The 13,745-nt window shown below is 33.6% G+C and overlaps 1 protein-coding gene across 1 annotated transcript in view; it reads left to right on the top strand.

Annotated features, from left to right (window-relative positions):
* The first annotated feature begins 702 nt into the window (after positions 1 to 702).
* The window catches only part of LOC131056488 (disease resistance protein RPV1), a 90,405-nt gene continuing 77,362 nt past the window's right edge, over positions 703 to 13,745 (top strand). The window contains exon 1 of the mRNA XM_059208565.1: positions 703 to 730. Coding sequence (XP_059064548.1) covers positions 718 to 730 — 13 coding nt within the window. The 5' untranslated portion in view covers positions 703 to 717. The remainder of the gene's footprint in view (positions 731 to 13,745) is intronic.

Below are 13,745 nucleotides of genomic sequence, written 5' to 3'. Positions count from 1 at the left end.
TGTATGGGATTGAGGGATTTCTTGCCCACGGAAATAGAAGAGGAAATGCACAGTGATTTTCTTCATATAGTTATATTTTCCCAAAATTATTTACAATCCCCATGGTGTTTGGCAGAGCTTTTGTTTATGCTCAAAACGGGCACTCATATGTTCCTTTTTTCTATCATATTGAGACTGATGTTGTTCGATATGAAAAAGGAGTCTATGTTGAAGCCTTTTCCCATCTTCAAGAAAAGGGTGGATACACCTCAAAAAAGATCCAAGAGTGGAAGAATGCGCTCAAGAATGTTTCATATAATTCTGATGGCATCGTTCATAATGAAGAGTGAGTACCAAATACCCCGTCTCAAGAACTTATCCATTTTTAGCAATTATCTTTTGTATTTGTTGCATGTTTTTATTTCTTTATTTTTTCGTTACTCAAGTTAAGTGATGTTTGTTCAATTTTGTATTGTTGTCATTGTATATTTGTAGAGTTGAGGAGAAAGTGCTCAAAAATATTATTAATCGTGTTTTGAAACTAATAAAAAATGTGCCACTGTGGTTGCCAAGCATCTAATTGGTCTAGATAAAGTTGTCAAAGACTTTGAATGGACAACAAATCAATCTGTAGAAATCCATCCCACTGTGCATATTGTGGGGATATTGTGCATGGGTGGCTCTAGCAAAACCACTCCCACTCTAGTCAAACAGTTGTATAATAATAAATATACATTTATGGATAGATCTAGTTTTCTATTAGACGTTAGAGATCTTTCTTTTAGAAATATATTTCATAAGGAACAGAGAAAGCTTCTAGAGGATCTTGATCTTCAAAGAGGATCTTGATCTTCAAGGAGTATCAATTGACAATGTAGAAGAAGGGAAGGGGATTCTTGCTAGAATTTTGTGATCTATTCGAGTGCTCATCATACTAGATGATGTGGATGATGTAGAGCAATTGGATGCTCTAGTGTCTGAGAAGGACAATCTTGGATGGGGTAGTTTAATTGTAGTTACTTCAATAGAGCTCTAAGTCCTTCCATGTTCGGGCATTTCATCCATTTATAAAATGAATACATTGAATCCATATCATGCCAAACAACTCTTTTGTTGGCATCCCTTTTGGCAGTTCTCTCCATGTCAAGCGTTTGAAGATTTGGTTGAAAAATTTATGAATGTTTGTTAGGGATTACCATTGTCTCTAAAAGTTTTTGGAGCACAACTATATAGTATCTAAAAACAAATATTATTGGGGAATTCAATCAAACAATATTTCTACAATTTTATCCAAGGATATCAAAGAGAGATTAAAAGTTAGCTACAATTATTTAGATGATGAGGAGAAGCAGATATTCTTAGATATTGCTTGTTTCTTTATTGGAGAGAAAAGAACTTCAGCCATTGCAACTTGGGACAGATCAAAATGGAATGGTCAACATAGTTTAGAACGACTTTTCAATAAGTACAATAAATCCTCACTAATACATTTGGCCTCAAATTCTGACGAATGTTTCCGATGGACAAGGAATTTTGTGATCAAATTGGATTTTTTTTTAAAATTCCTGATAACGTTGAAATGTCGATGATGTTTTCCAATGAAGCCCGTGTTAGTCGGAAATCCGATGACCACATGCATTATTAAAATAAAATAAAAAGTGTGGGTTCATTTGAAAACAACATGCAACGGATCGAATTAACTCTCGACTTCCTCTGCCTCTGCCAATTCCTTTATTTATTTTTCCTTTTCCTCTGCCTCTACCTCTGCAAATCGGGTTCAATGTGTCCTTTGCCTCTTTTGCCTCTACCTCTTCCTCTGCCTCTGCCTTTGCAAATTGGGCTGTCTAGTAGGTATCAAAGGATTGAGTAGCTAGTTTGCAAGGTATCGAACTATTGGAGATGGCAAAATTCCTATAGATTTTTGCATGCCTATAAATTCCTGTGGACTTGCAGGTTGTGTGTTTGAATCATGTAAAGTTGGTTGCAGACAAGTTCATTTCAGAGTGTGTGTCTCACAAATTTGAGCTTGTCATCCTACCGGTATGTTCTCATTTATCTGTTTTTCTTTACTTTTCTAATGTTGCAGTTCCTAGTTGTTGAAAAGTCTTCCAATTATCGATTATGTTAGATAGAGTCTAAAAGTATTGTACAAAAATTAAAAAATAAGTAAACCTTATTTACTATACCAGAATTGGGACATAAGAAGCAATGATGTCCACATATTTATCTAAGTGGTGTTACAAAATAACTTCAACTTCCAAGTTTTGTCAAATCCACAGAAAAATATTTTAAAATCAAATAAGGTAATAAGAATTTGGATCTTCCATAGTTCAATTTGGCACCAGTTATAGAGTGTGTTAGGATTCAATATAACAGTTGGAAATTTTGCTTGAATGCCCCCTTGTGCATGTAGCCTTATTTTGCCCATCATATATAATAGATTTGAGAAATATTTAAATGCATCTCCCTTGGTCAAATTTGTCTTGGTGTCGTTACTCTTCACTCCACCTGCTATTATCATATGTTGAAAGTTTCAAAAGCCCAAAAAAATTCTCTATCTAGGAAGGTTTTGGTCATTTTTCTCACTTTTTATGGAGTTGCAGACTTTTTGTTCACTACTAGACTTATTCTTATTGTCTAATATCCAGTTCCAACTATCAATCCCATGTGAAAGTTGTTGGTTCCCAAAACCACAGATTGGAAATCAAAGAGTTTTGCCACTTCTCTTGATGAATTCTGAATTAGTTTTGACCAACAAATGGGAATGATCGATAGATCAAATTCCCCTGCACTTCAAGCTTCGCTAAACCAAGGCGGGTCAACCTATAATTAAAACCTAAAAATGTAGGTTAAAGACTTTTCTATAGAGAATTTAAGAAATTAGGTGACTTCATGATGGAAATTGTTCCTAAACCCAATCTTATTATCTGAAAACTGTAAATGAGTGTTTATAAAGTAGTAGTTGTATGAATTAGAAATATGATTCCTTAATGAAACTTTCTTTGGAAATACTTGATTCAAATATATAAAATCAATAAAAGGCCAGTGTCTTTATTCTTTACTGGTTTCATATCATTTCAAATGAAAAATCCTACGTTTAACCTTAGAGACAGTTTTAATAACTTGTTAATGAAACAAGACCATCATCTCAAAGGCTTCCATATGAATTGCAATTAAAATATGACATCCAGTTAGTCTTACTGAATTTAACTTTACTTTGAAAGACCAATAAGACAATTCGAAGTTTGTCAACCAATCCTTCAAACTGATATTCAAACTGAAAATCAATCTCAATTACGACAACATAATATTGCATAATGAAACAACCTATGTAAATAGATTTATCCAAGGAATTGATCAATCTATTGAAAAGATAGATATCATCATGAATGAGAAACACTTGAATCTTTATATTGAAAATAAAATACTTAAACCAGTTGATTTCAGTGCATATCCTCCATCAACTTGGTACATCCAAACAACGAGTTCATAAGAAAATGCATAGAGATTGTCTTGATAAAAAAACTATAAACTTGTGATATTTGTCTTAGCTAAAAGATCCTCCACATATAGATGAGGATTCGGTTTGAAAAATGAAAGGGCATGCCCTTTCATTAAACTAAAATTAACAAAAAACTAACTAGAAACTAACTACCTAAAAACTACCCTAACAAACTAAAACTATAAAATACAAAGTCACATCTTTAAACATCTTTTGATATCTATGCATGGTCTCCAAGCATCTGATCGCACTTTTGAATGTGCTTCAAATATCCCTCTGATTTGTAGGTATTTGCATCGTAGATAATATCTCTGACCATAATTTCCAAAGTGATGAAGTTTTCCATCTGCTCGATTGTCTCTATCATGTCAAGTACATCAGACCGGGAAATGCTAAGGGAAGCACTGAGAAGACTTTGGCACTCCACAATCCATTTATCCTTATCCTTAATTTTTCCATTTTGATCTTCAATTTCTAGAAAACCATGTTGTACTATTTCCTTACATTCATTAAATTCATTTTGCAATTCTATTTCAAAGTCTTCATTCCTTTTCAACAGCTTTTGTATTCCTTTAATGACTTTAGCATCTATATTGGCCATTGTCTTATCATGCAACAGAGTTCCTAGTCTGTTATAAATCTAGTTGTGAGATATTGCATTATCCATATTCTTTTGATAAACAACCCAGAAATATTCAAGGAAACCCTGCAATTTTTCAAATCTCTTAGTCAATAAAATAGAGGTTGTGTCAGTCCTCACATGCTACATTTGCCTTTTCAACTTTTTATTTTCCAGTTGCACTTCCTCACATTTCTTTTTCCACTTAGACCCATCACGGATTTGTGGCATTGACTATCCTCCTCCTTTTAGCAATTCTTCATATAATCCCTTGAACTGATCTCTTTCTTTGATCACTTTGACCAATTATGCTTTGTTAAATTTTGAAATATCAATACCCATATTAGCAATAACAATGGGATCTACTTCACCAACTTTCAATTTCATCATGTGACCAAAGGCTTTATCCACATCAATTATTTTCGGCCTCTTATTTGGAGGGTAAAGAGCCCATAAAAGAAAAGCCTCTTCATTCTGATCAAATCTAGAGCCGACATACACATCATTTACCCTCTGAATATCCAATTTAAAATCTTTATTCTTGGAATGTAACATGCTATCAAAAATAAATGATGCACTCATGTCCCATCCTGGAAAGATGATGATGCATGGTTCACTAAGAAGTTGTCTTCCCCTTTGAGGGGTTATAGTGGTCAATTCTAAACTGATTTCTTCCTTTAGTTTCCCCAATAATTTTGATTCTTTTTCAGGGTTTACATTTGGGATAGTCTCTCAGTTTTTTCCCTTTGAAATTATATAAAAAGGATTAAATTCTTTTGACTTAATAAAAACATCATCAGACACAAAGGCAAAATAATCATCATATCTTGCATCACTATGGATGTTCAGCGTGGCAACAATTTTCTCTTGCAAGTCTGGCTCTTTTGTTGTGTCTGGTTCTTGATGCCTAGATACCACCTCAACTTCTTCGAACTCTCCTTCACTCTCTTCTTCTTCAATTTCCATTTCTTGCAATCTCTTTTTCTTTTCTTCCAATTTATTGTTTAATTCATCAATGGTCATCTGGGCCTCTTCCTCCTCCATGTATCTAAACATGTCCTCTGCTTCCAAGTAAACTTGAAGATAATCTCCCAGATGTTGAATTTTCTTACAATTGTGAATATATCCCTCATGGTCATAATTGACCCTAGCAACATATTTGAACAAATTGTATTCTCCAATCAGTTTCCTATCAATGGCTTCATAAGCCTTTGTTGATACAATGGTAAAATCCCCAAAACTAAGATTCCTAGGTAGGAAAGTCTGCTTATGCATATCTCCAAAATGTTTGGCATTCAAAACACTTGACTATATCACAACCTCCAGATAAGCAATTTTGTATGTTACAAGTTTTGGACACAGATATTGAGTTCCTTCGAAACCATAAATCTTGAAGCAAGTAAAATCCTTGTGAACAAGCCAATCACCCAGTTGTGATTGACAATACCTCTTTCATAAAAAAAACAAGTCTAAGAAATCTTTTAACTTCAGTGGAAATAGATCCTTCACACGGGACACCATACATCTGATATAATGGCTTTACTATTATCTCTTCAAACTTGATGTAATTTGATTTCACATATCATGAACCCCAAACTAATGTCCACATCTGTATTGGTTGTTCTTTACTTGATATGCCCACTGTATTCAATTTTAAATTCATTGGCCATGTATGCGGGAAAAGCGGGTTGATAGAACTCAATATGTGGAAAACGGAGCTCAAAGAGGCTTTTCTCACACACCCACAGGACTTCTTGGTGCAAGCTATGGAGTCATGAAGTATGGCTCAGCTTCCCAAGGTTGGTTCCATGGTTCTCTATCTCACAAGGTCCTTCAAACCAATTTCTTTGCTCTCAGATCACTGAGCAAAGTGGTTTAGGGATGACAAATGCAAGAACGGGGGATGCTTTTGTTGATTTTAAGATGAAATGCATCCTAAGTTATACATGATCCTATAAATGCAATAAACTAATTATAAGATGACAAGATTAGTAACAAGGCAATCCTAGCATGCTATATTAGTCTATGATTAAGCTAGATGACAAAGAATATACTCTAACCATGCATATTTAGATTAATTTCTATTGAAAAGAGAGGCTAAATGATGAGCACAAATGATATATTAAAGCTTGGATGGATTTTAGTATAAGTGTGATGCTAAAGACTTGGATGATGAAAAATGGAGGAATGAGAGCTCTATTTATAGCAAAAATATAGCAGTGGATGACCAGGATTGAAAGATTTAATCAAGGGTTGAGTTTGAAAGTTGGGAATCCATGTTTGCAATCTGCACCAATGAAATGGTGACAAATGTCAACATAAGACTAGGTTGAGAAGAGAGGTAGGAAGCATTAAATGATTGAGAAGACCTCATGGTTATCTGAGGGGGTAAGGGTTATGGCTAAGTTAGCATTACCCATTGGATAAAGCTTTTACCTAAAGGATAAACTCTTGTGCAAAAGATTAAGGATAACCATGGTCAAAGCAATAAATTCTTGATGAGACCCTTGGGTTACATGGAGCTTGAGTTTAGGGAAACTCTTTAATCATGCTAGAGGGTTGAGTTAACCATTAATGGTTTGGGAGACTTTCAAAGTTAAGTGGTTGAAGCCTTTAAGGGTTTTCAAAGACTTTGAGGGTTTGAGAAGTGACTTCCCCTTGCTTAGGGATGTGACAAAGTTTAGGAAATGAGTTAGGTTAATTTAGAAGTGATTAGAAGAGTCTAGAAGGGGTTAGGAATAGGGTTTAGGAAGCAAGTGGGAGATGTAGGATTTTGCAAGTGGATGAAGAGATAATAAGATTTAATTGAATAAAATGAATTTAATTCAATTTGGTTGTAATTTGTGGAAATCAAATAAATTAGATTTATTCAATTTATTCAATTTAGGATAAACTATTTAATTAAATTTGAATTTAATTAAAAGTGGATAGAAGGGATTTAATTGAATAAAATGATTTATTCATTAAATGTCAAAAGAGGCCTAGTGAATTTTAATTTAAATAAAATGAGTAATTTACTTCATTAAAATAGAGGAATGTGGGTGATTTAATTAAATTAGATTTAATTAAATAGAGAAATGAACATAAAATATTCATTTAGGAATATGGTCATTTTTATACGTCTATAGGCCACATACCCCTAAATCTTCCATAAAATAAAATCAAATGCATTAACAATGAGTAAAACTTGAAAGTGGGCTCCCTATTATCTTTGAGATTCAAGAAACCTTCATGTAATTTTTCTACAAGATAAGTAGCATAATCAAAGGGTTTTGGCTCATACATCTGTATATTTGTTGCTAACACCAGTGGCCCAATATTAGCTACATCAGGGACCTCTATACCTCCAACATGTCTGCATGACATATAGGTGTACTATAAGTAGTGTTTGAAAATGTCCATGTTGAATGGGGGACCATCCTCTTTGGTTAGAATGCCCTTCTCAACCCTATGGAAAGATAAGTTCCACCCTTTATAAGTAGTATCCATTTTACCAAATTCCTCCTCTAGTTCTTCAAATGACAAGGGTCTAAGCTAAAAAAATCATCTATGGTGCCATGGCTAAATTTGATAAACACTTAGCCATTTGGAATTGAATCCATCTCTTCACAGAATTGTAATTTTTGACCAAGACTTCCATCAATATGGTATTTACGAAAGCATTTGGAACAACCAGTTTACCTAAGTTGGTTATCCATGGGTTACAAATTGGCACTTCTCTATCCTTTCTCAGAAAATGAAACAGGAAGAGTTCATAACCTCTCACCTTTGTCCACACATCTCCAACCCCTTTAAACCTATCCTCAAGTTGGTCCTTTTTGGGCAAATGTTATTTCAACCTCCTTGATTTTGGGCCTAGGGACTGTAATCGATTAATGATATCTTGATTCAATTTCCGTGCAAGAGGGACTTCCACTATTTTGGATTTTTTAGACATGAATTCAGGGCCCTTAGCACTCCTCTTTCTTCCTGATGAACTTGCAACCTCCATGATGTGTGATGAATTGTGAGCAATAATTCTCACCTTGTGTGTTTTTTACTAAGACACAACCTGCATTTGGTTCTTAATTTGCCTCGTGTGAGCCATCAATCTACTCAATTGCACACATTAAACATAGGTTTATTTGGTTTTAGTTTTGAATTGTATCTATAATAGCCCATTGGTATATTCTTTCTCGACGAATTACTCCCTTGGCGCCATCAGCAATATTTCATTCCTTAAGTCGCTTTGTTTTTTATCGGTGTGTGTCTTCCTGAGCCCTCCATCGGGTATAGGCATAATCTTGAACAACCTCTACCATTAGTTACTTTTTCCCCAATGAATCTCCTACTCTATTGTTTCCATCAAGCGTCGGGATAGCTTAAAATGTTACACCCTAGTCTCTTTAAGTTGTATCGATGAATAAGGCTTCTCTTCCTATCGATGTAAGTCTTACTGATAGCCTTATCAGCTATCAGCAAGAAAGCAATTTGCATGTTCCAATAGCGAAAGTCACACTGATGATACTTTAGTAATGACTCGGTCGGTGTATATCCTCCTGATGTTTCTATCGGGTATCGAGATAAATCCTATCCCCTTTTAGCGATAGTTAATCACTTCTCGATGACCTTTGGCTTTGCTAGGGTGCTTTCTTTGGGGTAGGCTAAATTTGTCAACCTCACACAAGCTCAACCTCTGAGATATCACGTAGATCTTGCCTCTTTGGCTAAATTTTTCAAAGTGAAAGCCTTATCTTTACTCAATGCCACCTCCCAATTGCTCGGTTGATGGTTGACTCACTAGAGACAGATCACATATGGATGAAAATTGATGTTGTAGGATTACTCCTACACATAAAATTTCACCAGTAACTATTCTCATGATAAAAATACTTGTTTAAAAAAAAAAGAAAATGGTATCTCAATAGCATAAATAATTTGGAAAATTATGTGCTAATAGAAGCTCTGCTAAGTATATTGGGTTTTTCTTCTCTTCATCTACTTTTATTTCCTCCTTTTGTGGGTTTTTAACATCTAGCTGGACTTTTGTCTCTTTGTCCCAATATTCCATTCTCTTCTGCATCATTGCATTTTCATGTACTCCAAACTTTTCTTGCATTCTCTAACTTTACTTGCTTATGTTACCATTTCATCTATTTTTGCATAGTTCCAGACTTTCAGGGTTCATCCTTCCCTTTCTCATCCCAACCTTTGGTCTTTCTTTGCTCCCAATTTTTGCAATCCTTTGCTCCTCTTCCATTTTCCCTTTTGTGGACTTTCGGAGGTCATCCAAAATTCTTGCCATCCTTGTCTATCTTGCGACCTCTCATCCTTCTCTGGAGCCATCCAATCTTCAAAAACTTCTACTTTGTAGACTTGTGGAGTTCTAATGGACTTCTTTCATTTCTCTTCCACTTCTAGACATCCATACTTAAAGACATCCATATTCTCTTGTTGCTTAAATAAAATGGAGAACTAAATGGTACTAAGATTAAGAAGCTACACACTCATCATGAGTAATGAGAAATAAGCAAGCTTGTCAAGCTTGAAATCAATGTGTAAGGCTAACTGAGCCATTTTATCAAAAGTTGTCAAAGAGTCCTATTCAGGTCCTGATTGTTCAAATAATATAAATGCACCCATGGAAGGGTAATAAAGGTTTAATATGTTGTTTTGAGTCCATTATAAGGTTTTAAAAGTATCTAAGTAATGTTTAGTGGTCATTCATGTCAAAAGGCAAAAGTTGTCAAGGTGTCACTAAAAAGTTGTAATGCAACAATGCATAAAATGTTGTCAAATTGTACATTTTGGTCTTAGGGGTAGTTGGAATAGTTATATAACCATGAGAGGCTATAAAATCCATCATTTATTCAGATTAAGTGTGTGTGACAGAGTTGGAGGAAAGTCTTGTAAGGCTAGATCAAATAAAGCCTCTGACTGTCACTTAATTATGCGGGGTTGTGACAATTACAGGGTTGTATATCAGTTTGAAAGTAAAACTTCCATGTAATTGTTTGTTGGATAAATAAGAAGGAAGTGTATTTCTATAAAGTATGTATTGGGAAAAAAAATTGATGAAGGTTCAATGAGAAAATTGATATTTTGTTCAATACTTTTAACTATTGTTTTTTACAGTCATGATTATTTGTTTCTTTAGATGTTTTTCCTAATAAGATTTGGGTTGAATCAGACCCCTAATAACCTATTTGAGGTTGTATAATTAAGAGTTATCTTTAAATCAAGATAGGTTTGAAATTCATCCATGGATTATAAAGAAAGTTCTAATGGTTTTTGTCAAAACTGTCATAAAACCCTTGTTGACAGGGTTGCAACAAAAGAATTGATTATAACTCTTAATGTAACTGCTCAAGTTTCTTCATATTTTGGATTCTAATAGGCAATTAAATTATCTTTCATATGAAGTTGGTTTCATGTTGATTGGTTGTATAAATTATAAGAAAACTTATGCCCTAGCAGGCTAAATATGGAATGAGCCTAAATGTCATTAACTCAAAACCACATTATGAATGATAAAACCTTAAAATTCTCAAATTAAAACCTTAATAAATTATGAATGAATTTATTGAATTCTTCGTAAATTCATCATTCCTAAGTTGATTCTATTAGATGACACAAAAAAAAGGTTTCTCTTTTTTTACAACTCAAATATTTATCATCAACTTGCCAAAATCAAGCTTCTTTTTTAGCCAAGAAAACTATGTATATAAAATAGTCTTCATAATTGAAGAGAGTCTAAGTTTAAGTAACATTTCAACTTCTATATAACTAGTTTTAAGAATCCTTCCCTACTTGCGATATCCTTTTGCGTAGTTTGTGAAGGTTACACACCGAAGTTTCGATGGCCCGATTTTTTTGCATGTGAAGAAAGACCATGTCAGAAAATATCAGTGAAGAACAAAATAAGGAGACAATTGCTATATTGTGGTCTAACTTGAAAAGAAAAGGTGATGGAAAATGTTATTTTCCCTACAAACTTTTGTAAGGGCTTAAATACTAGAAGACTTCAATTCAAAACCGCTAAGAAACATTGTAGATAGCATGGTCACATTGAAGGGGGACATGATTATCATCCATTGGTAAGTTGTTCATTATATCGTTTTAACAATTTATATACATAATAAATCACTTCATGATGTGATCGTGATCATGGTTTATTTATGTTGATCATTTTTATATAGGTCAATCTCCCCAGGGCACATGATATGGAGCAACACAACTCGGAGAATATGTTTTTCGAAGTGGAGGAACATGGAGGTGTGAATATCAAAGCTAAAGATAATGATCCCATGGAAGATGATGATCATGCACCAAAAAACAAAATTGAAGATGATGGTATAAATACATTGATCCATGACACATTTAGTACTGACGCAGCCAATCATGATGATCAAGATGACTTTGATGTTAATGATTTACCTGTACTTGAGAAGGCATATGAGCCCCTTTATGAAGGCCACAAAACAACTCTTCTCTCTGTTGTATTGTTGTTGGTGAACTTCAAGGTTATGAATGGTTTATCCAACATAACAATCTCACGCATGTTAAGGTATGTCGTATATGTCATTATAGTTAATAAAGGGTGAATCATGTACCATTAATATTCTTTATATAAACAATTAATATTATTTAGATTGATAGGTGAGTTTTTGTTACCACAATCAAATATTCTACCTTTCTCATACTGAGAATTATCTTCCATTCTGAAAGATATTGGAATGGAGTATCAAGTAATAGATGTGTGTCCCAATGATCATATTATATATCATAAACAACATTAATTTGCAACAGAATGCCCTGAATGTCGTATCAGTAGATATCAAACAGAACAAATAACAAAAAAGGTGCCTTGCAAGGTTCTTCGTTATATTCCCATTATTCCACATATGCAACGATTATTCAGGTGCACTAGCTTGGAAAACTTTATGGATTACCATGCACGCAATTGAAGTTGAGATGACATTATTTGAATACCTATGGATGGTTCAACATTTATGGACAGAGAGGAAAAGTGGCCACACTTTAAACAAGAACCTCGTAATCTCAAGCTTTCATTGGCAACGAACGATGTCAATCCATTAGGAGAGATGAGATCTGTTTACTCGGTGTGGCCAATTTTTTTATCAACAATAACATTCCTCCATGGATGTCAATAAAGAGGGAGCACATAATGTTGGTGATAACTGTTCCATGCATGTAAAGACGTAAATCGTGCTAACTTCAATAATAGCCAAAATACTCTTTATTCTTAAATAAACTCATAAATCAGTTAATCAATCTATTTCATTCCATTTTCCCATCCATAGCTTCATTTTATCATTCCATTGAGATCGTAATAAACATAGAATTTCTATAAAAAGATAAAGATTCTTTATTCATTAAATCAATAAAACTAGTATCTCAATCATACAATACTTATGCATTTCAAGTTCCCATAAGTTCAATAATAAATAATACAAAGTAAAGGGTGAGATGCATCTGTTGATCTGCAACTCAAGCTATCGCCAATGCAATCTTTAGCATAAAGACAATAACAAGATTTAGGTGCTTTTTCTGCCCAATCTTGAAGCTTACACTTCCCTAGAACCCTTGGTCAATCAAGAATACCCGACCCTACATGAATTGCTTAGCAAAAGAATTTGAAAGGCAAGATGGAATCTGGTGCGTGCCTAGATGATACAAGCATTTTCATTTTTATAATTCTTTTAAGAAACAAGCATTCATTATCAATCTAGGATATGATAGAGAGCAAAAAATAAAATAATTCCATCTATTTCAATGGTTAATTCAATTTGATTACTCAGTCGAGTATAATGCCATGCATAGAAAAAATAGATACTTGAAAAAAGCAACTAGTCTCTCTATAATCCACATTCGGCACCCATCTTGGAAGGTAACTTTCCACAAACACAAGCCTATCTAGCTTTGTTCACATAAATCTAGAATAAAAATATACAGAAGACAATCTCTCACCTTTTCAATTCTAGCTTCCTATATCTCATAAGATATTAATATAATGTTTAAGGAAGACAATCTTTCATTGAATATAAATAGAGAGAACCAATCTTTTGTTAAAACCAATCCTATCTGACAGGAAGCAATCTTTCATAGATAAACAAATATACATCTGAAAGAAAACAATCTTTTGCTTCTATCTTTCAAGCAATTTAAAGACAAGATTAAAATATTAAGAAGGTGTAACACATGTATGTATCTTACATATAAATTGAATAAAATGAGTACACATCTTTTATTCAATTATCAAAACATTTAAATAGTCTAATCGTTAACATGCATTCCATTTCTTATGGTTTAGAAATCTAAGTTTATATCGGTTAAGCTCTCTATCTTTCCATGTATCTTGGTTCATTTACCTCTTTTCTCAAAACATCATATTTAGTTTAATACTAATATGTGACTTTCCATGATTTAAGAACTCAACTCACTGATTTTACTAATTTTCCATAACAACAATCTATAAAGCGCCTATCTATATGGCCTTTCAAAAGAGACACCTAATAACCATCTTCACTTTTCATGCAAGGATCGAATTCGAAAGTGTAAGTCTTTTCTTATGATATCAAAATAAACTTCACTATTTAATAAGTCATAATCCTAATATTTCATCTTCTTTGTAGTTCAATTTCA

Source organism: Cryptomeria japonica, chromosome 7 (genome assembly GCF_030272615.1).
Source record: "Cryptomeria japonica chromosome 7, Sugi_1.0, whole genome shotgun sequence".
Classification (NCBI taxonomy): Eukaryota; Viridiplantae; Streptophyta; class Pinopsida; order Cupressales; family Cupressaceae; genus Cryptomeria; species Cryptomeria japonica.
Note: the sequence above shows the minus strand (reverse complement) of the source record. Positions and strands in the feature narration are given on the sequence as shown.